At 42.1% G+C, this 15,807-nt stretch overlaps 1 protein-coding gene across 4 annotated transcripts in view; it reads right to left on the minus strand.

Annotated features, from left to right (window-relative positions):
- The window catches only part of LOC123754009 (alkaline phosphatase), an 818,565-nt gene that overhangs the window by 20,781 nt on the left and 781,977 nt on the right, over positions 1 to 15,807 (minus strand). For all 4 annotated transcript variants that reach the window (XM_069306635.1, XM_069306639.1, XM_045736099.2 and 1 more), the window contains exons 4-6: positions 13,940 to 14,118; positions 7,279 to 7,486; positions 1,826 to 1,966 (exon numbers count right to left, since the gene is read on the minus strand). In XM_069306635.1, the coding sequence (XP_069162736.1) occupies positions 1,826 to 1,966; positions 7,279 to 7,486; positions 13,940 to 14,118 (528 nt within the window). The remainder of the gene's footprint in view (positions 1 to 1,825; positions 1,967 to 7,278; positions 7,487 to 13,939; positions 14,119 to 15,807) is intronic.

Consider the following 15,807-nt stretch of genomic DNA (forward strand, 5'->3'; position numbering starts at 1 on the left):
TCAACACATTATATACACCTGCAAAGCAGTAATTGTACATTGCATTATAATTAAAAGTATATATATATATATTATATATATATATATATATATATATATATATATATATATATATATATATATATATATATTTCATAAAATGATAAGGTAAGAAAACATTGAATTTGAAAGAAAACTAAAATATTTTATAAAAAAAAATTGTGTTTTGTTTATTTACATGAAAATAAAGATTAAATGCCAGTTCCTTTGAGCAAACGCCGTCTCGGGAAAAGATTCAAAGCAATCCCCTAAACCTGCTTCATCCCGCGTGAAGCCTCCTGAGCCAGGTATTCGGAGCACCACAGAATAAACCAGAATAAACCTGCAAAATCCGTAGCCACAGCAATCCTCACAAAAATAATAGTTCACCCACCTCCCCACTGCTGCTACTGCTCTCTCTTCTCTCTCTATACAATACTGCCGGCTGAAGCCTCTTATTTATCAACCGCTCGAGATAATATTCTTAGTATATACGTATTTCTGTGCATTTGTAAATAATCCGACTAGAAAGGCTAGATAGGGTTATCAACTTATTTAGGTCGTGCAGCGTGTCCTGTACAACATTCTAACTATTTACTTCAAGTGTATTATGAATTTGCTACGTGCATCATATTTAGCTTTGCTTATTCCCAAACTAGCTCACTATTTCATAACTAAGTCACCTAATATGTAGTCTAGACGCCTCTGTCTTGTCACGTGGAAAATAACAGCCACTTGATTCACATCCTAGCCCCATCGTGTACATCCTAGCTCTATAGTGTACAACCTAGGACCATTGCATTCAATCTAGCCCTATCAGTCTCCTCTCCCTCCCCCACCAGCTCCATCCTACACCACCTGTACCCTTTCCCGTCCTGTGCTGGTATCCAGGGTTGTGTGCCACCCCCAGGTGACTGAACCGTGAAGAGTATTAGTGTTCTTGTAGCCTTCACGTGGACCTTTGTTTATGTGTAGTTAAATTATGGATATTGCCACATCTGGGTAATTAGAGCATTTATTAAAATTACATTAATACGAATGTTAGTGATAGTGGTATTATTTCTACTCTTTCGGCTTTTATTATCAATAATATAAAATGTCAAAAATAGTAACAATAAAAGAATAATATTAAAGATATTAATACAATAGTAATGCAAAAATATTATAAATTCGTATAACTAAATATGGTTTAATCGCATCCAATGAAGGAAGAAGACCCCCGGTCTCTTTGCCAGGCATATTTCCGTTGTAAATACCAGGCATACCCCTGTTCCCATGCTAGGTATATTCCCAGCCTCATAATTTGTCTTGAAGATACCTCATCCTCTCTTCTTACTACCCTATCTCCTCCTCCCGACCTCATTAACCAGTCTAAGTTTCCCTCAAGTTCCACCTCACACCTTCCTCTACCTCTCAAGATGCCTACCCATCTTCCTATTCCCAGCTTACTCGCTCTCCTCTCTGACGTCACGTCCTTCTTTCCTCAATTGTGGTTTTAGACCCAGCTGCAGTTTTCCCACAGTGGCAACACGCCTCGCGGAAACTTCCACTTTCCTGAAATTGCTATACACCCCTATCAATACTGGCTTCCCCTCTTCCGTTCCGATACCCTCAAATTATTCCTCAAACTCTTTCAATAATAACTTTCCTCTATCCCCTCTCCCCCCTCAAACCTCTCCAGCCATCCCTCTCATCAATCTCTACCTTGCTTCCAATCCCATCCAATATAAATACGCTATAGACTCGTATACCAATCTCCCTACAAGAGATAACTTTATTGATCTATCGGCCCCTCAGCGAGACTCACCTTCGACCATGAGGAAGAAGCCATGTGGGTTCTTCCGTAGGATCTGGATGGCTTTCACGGTCATCTCTGCCAGAGATGGATCTCCTGTAGGGCCCTTGTTGCGGTCCACTTCGAAGTCTAGGTGGGAGTACCCGAAGACACCTGAAGATTGAGAGGAGTTAATGGTTGGGTCAGCGCAGGGCGAGGGGGGTGTGTGTAGACTAGATTTCGAGAGATTTACCTAGTTGTGCTTCGAGTCATAATTCTATCGATAAATTTATCGGAGCATCTTATTCCTTTTATAACGTTCGTTTTATGTCTTCTCTTGTATTGACATCCTGAATATCTAGGAACCCCTAAATATTCTATAACTCAGTGTCATATTGCCTTCCTGCCTTAGCGACTTATTTTAATAATTATGGAGCAAGTTGTATCTGGAGGAGCGGGATCTAACTCTCGAACCATGGCACGTGTACTATCCGACATGCCAGTAGTTATACGTGCTCTTGAAGCTCTGAACAGTGGTTGTTTCCTTCTTGACTCTTTATTACAGGTGTTTATCGCTCACAGGCTCATCCGTTTCCAACGTCCCCTCTCGTTCTGTTGTCCCTCATCTAGGAAAGAATCAACTGCCCTTGTTAACTTGTACATTGTGCTCATATTGCCTCTAGTCATTTGTTCTAATTTCGGAAGATTTGGTTCTTATAGCTCACTTCAACATAATTAAGAACTAGTGTCGGGTACATTTTCTTGAGCTTTTCGTAAGATTTGGTTCTTATTGCTCACTTCAACATAATTAAGAACTAGTCTCAGGTACATTTTCTTGAGCTTTTCAAAACGTGGATTCCATGCTGGAGCTGCATACTACAGGATAGGTCGTTCGCAGGTTTTTATTTTGTACTCACCTAGTTGAGCTTGTAGGGTCGCGCATCTGCTCTTAAACCCCACATTTCGACCATCATTATTTCAATGTTGTGACTTTTTTCACTTTTTTTTCTGTAATTTGACTTTAAGTTACTGCAGTGACTTTTTTTTCAGTCACTTTTTTATCATATTTACATTTAAAGTTGTGTATAGAATTGGCTTCGAAACTTTCTCATGTAGTCTGTTCCACTTATTGCTCTGAGACTGAATAAATATTTTCTGACATTTTTGTAACTCATCTGCGTTTCAAGTTTCCAGTTATGTCCTCCGTTCTTTTATTCCTTAATTTGAACATCGCTTCAATATTTACTTTGTCAATCGCTCACATCCGCTTAGTACATGTCCAATCTCCTGTACGTCGTTATCACGTCCGGTCTATTCCTTTTTTCCTCCAATATTGTGAGATCCAATTCCCTTAGTATTTCTTCATAGCTCAGGAACGAGCCTTATTGCATATTTTTTTACTTTTCTAGTTTTGCTTTGTGCTTCTTTAGGTAGGGGTTCCATCCTGGGGTGGCATACTTAATAATAGGTCTCACAAAGGATGTATAAAGATTGGAAGGAATATTTGTACAAGTTCCTGAAGGATAACCGGACATTTACCAGCATGGCGTCTGCTGCCCTCGTTATTCTGCTGATGTGTGCCAATGGTGATAGATCTCCAGTTATATCCACTTCTAAATCCCTCTCTTTTTTCAAAAGTTAGTAGTTGTCTTCCCTTTATTTTGTACTTTACAGAGGTTTCCTTACTCCAACTATCCTCATAACCTTGCATTTGTCAGGGTTAAAGTCTATTAGCCATTTCTCAGACCATTTCTTGAGATTGTCTAGGTCATCTTGTAATGCATGGTTTGAAGTCCTCAGTACTAATTCGCCTCATTAGTTTAGCATTGTGTGTGTGTGTGTGTGTACTCACCTATATGTACTCACCTATATGTGCTTGCAGGATCGAGCATTGACTCTTGGATCCCGCCTTTCGAGCATCGGTTGTTTACAGCAATGACTCCTGTCCCATTTCCCTATCATACCTGGTTTTAAAATTATGAATAGTATTTGCTTCCACAACCTGTTCCTGAAGTGCATTCCATTTCCCCACTACTCTCACGCTAAAAGAAAACTTCCTTACATCTCTGTGACTCATCTGAGTTTCAAGCTTCCATCCATGTCCTCTCGTTCTGTTACTATTCCGTGTGAACATTTCGTCTATGTCCACTCTGTCAATTCCTCTGAGTATCTTATACGTTCCTATCATGTCCCCCCTCTCCCTTCTTCTTTCTAGTGTCGTAAGGCACAGTTCCCTCAGGCGCTCTTCATACCCCATCCCTCGTAGCTCTGGGACGAGTCTCGTTGCAAACCTCTGAACCTTTTCCAGTTTCATTATATGCTTCTTCAGATGGGGACTCCATGATGAGGCGGCATACTCTAAGACTGGCCTTACGTAGGCAGTGTAAAGCGCCCTAAATGCCTCCTTACTTAGGTTTCTGAATGATGTTCTAACTTTTGCCAGTGTAGAGTACGCTGCTGTCGTTATCCTATTAATATGTGCCTCAGGAGATAGATTAGGTGTTACGTCCACCCCCAGGTCTCTTTCACGCGTCGTTACAGGTAGGCTGTTCCCCTTCATTGTGTACTGTCCCTTTGGTCTCCTATCTCCTAGTCCCATTTCCATAACTTTACATTTGCTCGTGTTGAATTCTAGTAGCCATTTCTCTGACCATCTCTGCAATCTGTTCAGGTCCTCTTGGAGGATCCTGCAATCCTCATCTGTCACAACTCTTCTCATCAACTTTGCATCATCCGCAAACATCGACATGTAGGACTCTACGCCTGTAAACATGTCGTTAACATACACAAGAAATAGAATTGGTCCCAGCACCGATCCTTGTGGTACTCCACTTGTTACTGTTCGCCAGTCCGACTTCTCGCCCCTTACCGTAACTCTTTGGCTCCTTCCTGTTAGGTAGTTCCTTATCCATTCTAGGACCTTTCCCCCCACCCCCGCCTGCCTCTCGAGCTTGAACAGCAGTCTCATGTGCGGTACTGTATCAAAGGCTTTTTGGCAGTCCAGAAATATGTGTGTGTGTGTGTGTGTGTGTGTGTGTGTGTGTGTGTGTGTGTGAACGTACGTGTACAAACGTTCACGTTCGCGATGTATATAGGAGCTTTGAGGGGGAAGATTACATGCTAGACTTCATCCCAAGTGTACAAATTTGCATTAAGTAGTACTAGTGTTTACAGAAGAAAATTGCTTGATAGTCATATTCATTACCTGTGCATACCACTGAAGTGAAGTTTATATACTGAACCACTAAAAGGTGCTCGAATCTGATTATAGGGAATATTAGCGAGCTGCTAATATTTGGTTCCTCGAGGACCTTAATGATAGACGCAAAACACTGAATGTAGAAATATTCACGAGGCTGATTACGACCTAACTTGAGTTTCATTACCAACAGGTAAGAGGCGCGTTTGATGTCCAACAGGTGAGTAAGAAGCGCGTTTGATGTCCAACAGGGGAGTAAGAGGCGCGTTTGATGTCCAACAGGTGAGTAAGAGGCGCGTTTGATGTCCAACAGGTGAGTAAGAGGCGCGTTTGATGTCCAACAGGGGAGTAAGAGGCGCGTTTGATGTCCAACAGGGGAGTAAGAGGCGCGTTTGATGTCCAACAGGGGAGTAAGAGGCGCGTTTGATGTCCAACAGGTGAGTAAGAGGCGCGTTTGATGTCCAACAGGTGAGTAAGAGGCGCGTTTGATGTCCAACAGGTGAGTAAGAAGCGCGTTTGATGTCCAACAGGGGAGTAAGAGGCGCGTTTGATGTCCAACAGGTGAGTAAGAAGCGCGTTTGATGTCCAACAGGGGAGTAAGAGGCGCGTTTGATGTCCAACAGGTGAGTAAGAGGCGCGTTTGATGTCCAACAGGTGAGTAAGAGGCGCGTTTGATGTCCAACAGGTGAGTAAGAGGCGCTTTTGATGTCCAACAGGTGAGTAAGAGGCGCGTTTGATGTCCAACAGGTGAGTAAGAGGCGCGTTTGATGTCCAACAGGTGAGTAAGAGGCGCGTTTGATGTCCAACAGGTAAGTAAGAGGCGTGTTTGATGTCCAACAGGTGAGTAAGAGGCGCGTTTGATGTCCAACAGGTGAGTAAGAGGCGCGTTTGATGTCCAACAGGTAAGTAAGAGGCGTGTTTGATGTCCAACAGGTGAGTAAGAGGCGTGTTTGATGTCCAACAGGTGAGTAAGAGGCGCGTTTGATGGCCCAAGGGGCGAGTATCTGGCATAACTCTACAGTGTACACTGCCTTCCTCTCCCACGTCACATGCGAGAGACGCTTTCAGCATAAAACTGACCTCCATCATTTCCCAAGTGTGTAAAGTTGATATTGGCAGTCAGCGGGTCAGCAGGGAAAGGCAGCAACACTGGTAGCGGGCGAGCGGCCATCAGAGGGGAAGGCAGCAACACTGGTAGCGGGCGAGCGGCCATCAGAAGGGAAGGCAGCAACACTGGTAGCGGGCGAGTGGCCATCAAAGGAGATGGCAGCGGGCCATGTGCTATATAGCTTTACAAACGCGATTATTTTCGTTAACTGACAGTCTTGTGGTGTATTAGGCCCCTTTGTTTTCCTCGGGGTCTTCAGCCGTGATGTTCTGGGTCCACCAAGGCAATTGTTGTGGTAACCAAACCGCTTGGCTTGGCTTGGGGAAAAACCTTTAATTTCTCGCTTATCTTGAAGGTTAAGGGTTCCTTCGTGGCTGAGCTTGGGGGTAAAGTTTCCTCTGTGGCTTGTCTTGGGGTTAAACGTTCCTCTGTGGTTTGTGTTGTACACACATCATAACAGAATGGTATGAGTTATTACCATTATTACCTTATTAAGAGCCAATAAGGCCTGCGTCGGTCTCAGGTCCAAACTCCTGGGGGGGGGGAGATGTTTACCTTCCAATTTTTTGTGAAGATTTTTATAAATAAAGTGTTGATGCTATGCCAAAACTGCGGTAATTTTTCTCTTGTGATCGTAAACACGAGTCACAGAGTAGTGCCATCTCTCCTTGTATCCTCCAGGCTTTGAACTTGTTGGCAATTATTTCCTGTAATTAGTTCTTCTGTACTAGTTCCTGTGTCGAAGTTAACATTGTATCAGTGTCCACAACTGGGGGTCTTTGCAGTAAAGAATATTACAAAGTAAAATGTGTACGGTACAAATCGGATATTCATATGACATACAAGACGGGTATAACTATTGCATGCTCGGCAGCTTCTTAGTTACTGAAAGTTTTGACTCCTGCACTCAGTCGACTCCACTGATTCAGTGAGCAGACTCACCCAGCTAGTTCTTTGACAGAGTATCAGACTCATGAAATTGAGTGACTCTCTAGAAGATCGATTCCCTGATATTCATCAAATCGACTCACCCGCGATATCCACACACACACACTGGGCCTGTTAACTCATTCATCCATCCGGTCTTATAATTAAAATCCACGAATCCAACTGGCTCACCCAGAAAGCTGGGCTTCATCCATCCGATCCCTAACATGCTAGTCAATTGGAGCAACTCACCCAGCAGATAGTCCGTGTGCCTGGGATCAACCTTGTCGAACTGGGCCTTGTTCCAGACGTACTCGGCGTTGAGGTCTCGAGTCTTCTTGTCGTGGACCCACTCGTCAAGCAGGTTCCTCCCATCCGTCCTTCTCCCGCGCTGGTTCCTCTCCTCTCGGTCGTACACCGTCGTGGGGATCAGGTGGCGACGACCCCCGCCCATCAGCACCTGGCGGAGAGGGAGAGAGTGTGAATGTCAGTGACGGGTTAAGATGATAATGGGAGTAAAGACAGTCGCAGGAGCTCACTAAGAGAGCGTAGGGGACGCTTTTCTCTAATGAGTACCAGAGGAAGGGGATACGTGATGGGACAGAGGTGCGGAGACTGAGATGTGGAATTATACAGTAGCACTTGTTTTGTTCTTGAAAATGTCCTTCAGGAAAAATGGATATTAAGGCATCAGGGAAAAAATGAAGTATTCTGCCCCATGGTAATTTCGAAAGAAAAATTATTAATAGTTATTATTTTCTTAAGAGTACAATGACTCGTGCTGTACTGATGGGGGTTACCTAGCCTTCTCGGCCAATCCAGGTGCCTTCTAGGGTTGCCTTGACTTTTTTGGCTTGACCAGGTAAGGGAACTGGCTAAACGAACCCTCGCATTCGTGTTAGCACACACACACACACACACACACACACACACACACACACACACACACACACACACACACACACACACACACACACACACACTCACACACACTCACTCACTCACTCACTCACTCACTCACTCACACACACACACACACACACACACACACACACACACACACACACACACACACACACACACACTCTCACACACACACACACACACACACACACACACACACACACACACACACTCACACACACACACACACACACACACACACACACACACACACACACACACACAGGAGCTCATTATGCAGTGCAAGTTCAGTTGGTGAGGTTGCTTATATTATGTTGTAATGGGTGCCACTTACACCAATCTTCCTTTCATGGTTAACAGGAAATTGGAGATAATTAAATCACCAACCATTCGCGTGTGTGTCTTAAGATTGTGTCGTATTACCATCGCTGAGACAATGGGCTGTGAGTAGCCTTAGAGAGGGGGAGGTGCGAGAGAGCGCTGGCCAGTAATGTGGTGTGTAGGCGCTGGACGACCCCACATTAACGAGCTTTATGGGCGAGCAATTTTTTTTTCTATCATTAGACTCGGAGGAACGCCAGGGGGAACGAGCGAATTATTCTCACAGCGCGAGGATATTAACGTGGCAGCTCCCGCTGACTTGATATAGTGAGAGTCGGTTACGTCTCAATTACAAGAAAACAATTGATATATGTAAATGAGTGATGGGGAATGGTGGTTCTGACGGAGGAATGGGTCAGGTAGTCAGGTAGAGCGGGGGGTATATATGTATGTATGTATGTATATGTATGCATGCATGCATGTATGTGTGGGAGAGGGGGGGGGGTGTAAATAAACTCACACGTCTCGCCTGAAAATTGAGAAACTACTTATTTTATCTGAAATTTAGCAGAGAGAAAGAGAGAGAGATCACGTATAAAATATATTAACTGTAGACTACATAACTTAAATCATTTTGAAATCTGTATTGCATATTAGGCTATGCCTTTTATAGTACCAGTAATGGGATTCTTTGATTTTTTAGAATTTTTCCCCGCGCGATGGAGGGCTTTAAATCAAGCGAACGAATTGCCTCCAAAACACTGATTGTGTCCAGGACAGCTCAGAGCCTGAAATTGTCCATAACTCACGAAAACTAAAATCAATTAAGAGGGGTCCCCTTTCTCTGCTAAGAAAAAACTACTTATCTATTACACTACAATTATAAATAAATCGACCCATATATATGAAGACAAATTAAATTGGCGTTTCGCTCGTCCTGTATCTTTTGTGGTCCAAGACGGATCGAAACGTCGTCAATCATTACCTATGTGAAGATTGGGTCATTTATTTCACCCCCGTTATTGTGACTTCTCTAGAGTTCCAATATAACTCATTGTGGCCAGATCTAGTATATAGTGATGCACAGTTTATGACTGTAAATTCATGAAAGCAGAGACTGGACTACGAGGGCGACTTAGGGGCAACAACCCGGCAAGCAAATTGAACTATGATAATTTGGTTTTGAAATGGCAAACTACATAATTTACATTATAATTAATTAAAATACATAGTTGCTGTGGTTATAAAATTTACCACATTGTCAAATCTAAACCTTTGCATAATTACGAAATTTCATTAATAATTCTAAAAACGTCTGTTGTGGGAATTACTGCCGTCCAGTCCCTGTTTCCAGTCGGTCTGATGCTTAAACGTTTTGCGTTTATTATAAAACTGGTCTTAAATAGGTCACTGGACCGTTAAAGAATAATGAACCCAAGTCGTACTATGAAACAACACGCCGAAGCACAATGTATAAAGTTTTTTAATTAACAAAACATTAATTTAATATTAAATACGAAGTATTTAATAAATTTAACATTAAATACGAAGTATTTTATATTTTATATGTTGCTCAAGACAGTAAGGCAAGCTGCTGTCTTTGTTGACATTGATGGCATTTTTGAACTCTAACATTAATTTATGAAAATGCCACAACCTTGTGTGTTAAACCGTGGTAGATTTAATGAACAAAGTAAGCATTTGGGGTCTAAATATTAGTAGTTTGATACGGTCATTCTCACCAAAGGCAACAGCTTCCTTACTTTATTATTTTTTTCCTTTGCAGCATACTGTCAATATATGGTATGTTGAAAAAGCTTTTTATATTTTGTTATTCTGAGTTTTTCTCTTCATAAAAGTACCATCTTGATCCCATGTGGGCTTTTATAACTTTCAAAATGACCGACGATAACATCAACCCTCACCTATTTTGCCGCCTTATGCGTACCCGGTGCAACACGTACGTTAGATATTAACAGTGTTGCTAAATAATTCTAAAATTATTTGCTGTTAAAAACCACTGTTAAACCTGTATGCTGTTACACCACTCCCTAGACGACTCTACCATGCTTTACTATCAGCGTTGCCTTGTTACTAACGTATAGCCCTACCACGCACCTGGACTAATGCTCCTCACTAAGTTAACTAACTCTGGGTACTTGTCCCTCGATAGAATCCTTGAGGAATCCAATGGTTTTGACGGCAAGCGTATAAAATTTTTTTGTTCTGGAATTGGCATCCTGAATTATATTTGCGGTTTTGTTGAATATTCTGCCACACGGAGGCTGTTAAATAACCTTTCCCGTTTAGATCCTTCTTTTAATATTTACTTAAAACGGAGAAATGTTTTGTCCAGCCTTCCTCTACTGCTGAGTTTGGAAACATTTCCTAAATAAAACTCCTAAATGACAAAGTCCCTAAAACACTCGCCCATTCCTTCTCCTTATCAAGTCTAATATCTATCATACCCGACCGTCCCTCGCGGTCAATTGTCCCCTCGATAAAACTCTTGGTGAATCGGATGCTTTTGATATCGTTCGCCTTATGCGTTTCTGTTCTCGTATTGGCATTCTTGGTGATATTTAGCGCCCTCTGATTACTCCGCACATTTGGTGGTGCTACATAGCCTTCCCGATTTGGTGCCTTCTTTTGACAATTACTTACTATCTATCATACGTCCCACGTCTTCATTTCCACTACAGCCAAGAATCCTCCAATACTTCCATGTACTCTCACTTCACTAAGCCTGTAACCCTGGAATACCTATCAGCTTTCCACCTGGCTCAGACCTGGTGCCGGAGGCTGAACGTGGCAATACTTGGGAATCAGCAGGCGGATGTGGCAACTCAATCGGGCGTACCTCCAGCAGCCGGGCGTGGTACCAGTTGCCGGGCTGTTAGAGCCAGCCTAACTAGTTCAGACGAGATACGGTGAGGTCATACCTTCAAGAGTCAAGGTACCTCTATTACAATGTTCTGCAGTATTTTAAATAGCATTATATACGAGTGTATTCTAGTTTATTGTACGGTATTTTGTTGCATTGATATTATATTTCTTGATGTGTTGTGAGTTTTGTAACTGCTAGTTTCGTCGGCTGGCCGCTGCTACTGTCATTACTCCCCCTCCCCCATTGCCTGCCAGCGTGTGTGTGTGTTTATATATATATATATATATATATATATATATATATATATATATATATATATATATATATATATATATATATATACCTATTGATTTCTTACTAGTAGGCAAGGAGGATTATTTGTGTGGATCAGAGTATCAAGTGTGTTCATAAGATTCGCAAATTGTAACTATTATGGTAAGGTGACATATTATTATTTGAGCCGTTGGAAACTTATTTTGGTGCCTGTGTGGACATTACCTCTGGAGAGGAGATTCTGGACGTAGTCAAATTTCAATGTTTGTGGACTTGAACTTTTGAGATGAGATTCCTGACTTTGCAAGATATATCAGTCAATGTAACTCTAACGTTTGAAGACGAGTAATTGACTTTGCTATTTGTCAAGGTATTGTAGACTGTTGACTATTTGAGAAGAGATTTTCGACGTTGCCATTTGCTAGTTCAGTTGGGACTGAAGTTTTTCTGAAGGCAAAGGGATAGTTCACTGACTTGTGTTACTGATGTTTATGCTGAGACATAATTCCCCACTTTGGTTATGTAACGTTACTACCCACCATGTTCACATGGTGGGTAGTGACCATGGCTGCCAGAGTGACCACCAGACCTTGGAACTAGTGACCATGGCTGCCAGAGTGACCATCAGACCTTGGAACTAGTGACCATGGCTGCCAGAGTGACCATCAGACCTTGGAACTAGTGACCATGGCTGCCAGAGTGACCATCAGACCTTGGAACTAGTGACCATGGCTGCCAGAGTGACCATCAGACCTTGGAACTAGTGACCATGGCTGCCAGAGTGACCACCAGACCTTGGAACTAGTGACCATGGCTGCCAGAGTGACCATCAGACCTTGGAACTAGTGACCATGGCTGCCAGAGTGACCATCAGACCTTGGAACTAGTGACCATGGCTGCCAGAGTGACCATCAGACCTTGGAACTAGTGACCATGGCTGCCAGAGTGACCATCAGACCTTGGAACTAGTGACCATGGCTGCCAGAGTGACAACTATACATAGAGAGAATGTTTAATCTATGCTTGAAACAACTTTATGACTCCCTCCCCCAGGCCTTACATGTTACCTGACAGCCTGTTCCATAAATCTACCAGCAGATTGTCAAACCGGTATTTTATACATCACACACATCATCGAGCATTCTTCAACACCAACCACACTATTGCCATCAATTAATCCACAATCAACTCCACCCATACCATTGCCTATTATCAACGAATCCAAAATCAAATCCACACCAATGCCCATTAACAACAGACTCCTCCCACACCAACAATCATCAACAACCGACTCCACCCACATCAACAATCAACAACCGACTCCACCCACATCAACAATCATCAACAACCGACTCCACCCACATCAACAATCATCAACAACCGACTCCACCCACATCAACAATCAACAACCGACTCCACCCACATCAACAATCAACAACCGACTCCTCCCACACCAACAATCATCAACATCCGACTCCACCCACACCAACAATCATCAACAACCGACTCCACCCACATCAACAATCAACAACCGACTCCACCCACATCAACAATCATCAACAACCGACTCCACCCACATCAACAATCAACAACCGACTCCACCCACATCAACAATCAACAACCGACTCCTCCCACACCAACAATCATCAACATCCGACTCCACCCACACCAACAATCATCAACAACCGACTCCACCCACATCAACAATCAACAACCGACTCCACCCACATCAACAATCAACAACCGACTCCACCCACATCAACAATCATCAACAACCGACTTCACCCACATCAACAATCATCAACAACCGACTTCACCCACATCAACAACCGACTTCACCCACATCAACAATCATCAACAACCGACTTCACCCACATCAACAATCATCAACAACCGACTCCACCCACATCAACAATCATCAACAACCGACTTCACCCACATCAACAATCATCAACAACCGACTCCACCCACATCAACAATCATCAACAACCGACTCCACCCACACCAACAATCATCAACAACCGACTCCACCCACACCAACAATCATCAACAACCGACTCCACCCACACCAACAATCATCAACAACCGACTCCACCCACACCAACAATCATCAACAACCGACTCCAACCACACCAACAATCATCAACAACCGACTCCACCCACACCAATAACCATCAACAACCGATTCCTCCCACACCAACAATCATCAACAACCGACTCCTCCCACACCAACAATCATCAACAACCGACTCCTCCCACACCAACAATCATCAACAACCGACTCCTCCCACATCAACAATCATCAACAACCGACTCCACCCACATCAACAATCATCAACAACCGACTCCTCCCACATCAACAATCATCAACAACCGACTCCACCCACATCAACAATCATCAACAACCGACTCCTCCCACATCAACAATCATCAACAACCGACTCCACCCACATCAACAATCATCAACAACCGACTCCTCCCACATCAACCTCCACAGCTGCTACTCACATTGATATTTTTCCCTGGCTCGTTTTCAATGAGCTGCCTGGCGATGTCCTTGCAGGAGGCGTGGGAGTGGGCGGGGATCTTGGCGTCGTCCTCCCAGTACCTGGAGGGGCTGCGGGCGTAGAGGGCCGAGGGCGTCCCGTGGGTGATCCTCGTGTTGGTCACGATCCCCGTGCTCTTCCCTGCGGGAGAAGAGAGCGTGTCAGATAAATAGGAGCTGACGATTTTGAGCACTCACTGTGTGTGTGTTTGAGAGAGAGAGAGAGAGAGAGAGAGAGAGAGAGAGAGAGAGAGAGAGAGAGAGAGAGAAAGAGAGCAAGGAGATGATTATATACCAAGATGTTCTTATTAGTCGTAAAAGGAAGAGTTCAGTATAACAAACCAGCCAGTTACCGTATCTCCCATATCAGTACAGTCACCTGTAATTACTCTAATTACATTTAATCACACCTGGAAAACCTTGATGTATACGACCTTCTTTCAGGTGTAAATCTTGTTGAAATCAGTGGTAATTGGAATTGTTTCTAAATAAATTCTTAATAGCTATAATAAAATATGTCGTCCGTCTTAGGTACAATAGCTTCAATTTGCCAAATAGACAGTGTTATTATTTTTTGCTCTATCTTCACGGGAAATTTGGGAAATATCACGATTCTGACAATTGACGGATTACTAAAGTTATTTATTATATGTCTAATATTACTTTAGTCTGACTAGTCATCAGTATTTACTATTTAGGATAAACTATGTTCCCAAGTTTCGATTCAAAATATATTAAATGCTTATCAAAAGCGTTGAAATGAGTATATCTGTCTTTATATGTATATCTATAAGATTTGTTTAATTGAGAGGATTCGTCTTAATCGGATACTTTGACTATTAGGCATTCAAAATATATATATAATTACACACACACACACACATAATATATATATATATATATATATATATATATATATATATATATATATATATATATATATATATATATATATATATGTCGTACCTAATAGCCAGAACGCACTTCTCAGCCTACTATTCAAGGCCCGATTTGTCTAATAAGCCAAGTTTTCATGAATTAATGTTTTTTCGTCTACCTAACCTACCTAACCTAACCTAACCTACCTTTTTTTGCCTACCTAACCTAACCTTACCTATATATATAGGTTAGGTTAGGTTAGGTAGGGTTGGTTAGGTTCGGTCATATATCTACGTTAATTTTAACTCCAATAAAAAAAAATTGACCTCATACATAGAGAAAAGGGTTGCTTTATCATTTCATAAGAACAAAAATGTAGTAAATATATAAATTCAGGAAAACTTGGCTTATTAGGCAAATCGGGCCTTGCATAGTAGGCTGAGAAGTGCGTTCTGGCTACTAGGTACGACATATATATATATATATATATATATATATATATATATATATGTCGTACCTAGTAGCCAGAACGCACTTCTCAGCCTACTATACAAGGCCCGATTTGCCTAATAAGCCAAGTTTTCCTGAATTAATATATTTTCACTAATTTTTTTCTTATGAAATGATAAAGCTACCCATTTCATAATGTATGAGGTCAACTTTTTTTATTGGAGTTAAAATTAACGTAGATATATGACCGAACCTAACCAACCCTACCTAACCTAACCTAACCTGTCTTTATAGGTTAGGTTCGGTTAGGTAGCCGAAAAAGTTAGGTTAGGTTAGGTTAGGTAGGTTAGGTAGTCGAAAAAACATTTATTCATGAAAACTTGGCTTATTAGGCAAATCGGGCCTTGCATAGTAGGCTGAGAAGTGCGTTCTGGCTACTAGGTACGACATATATATATATATATTATATATATATATATATTATTATTATTTATTTATATAT

The sequence above is a fragment of the Procambarus clarkii genome, chromosome 6 (genome assembly GCF_040958095.1).
Source record: "Procambarus clarkii isolate CNS0578487 chromosome 6, FALCON_Pclarkii_2.0, whole genome shotgun sequence".
NCBI lineage: Eukaryota > Metazoa > Arthropoda > Malacostraca > Decapoda > Cambaridae > Procambarus > Procambarus clarkii.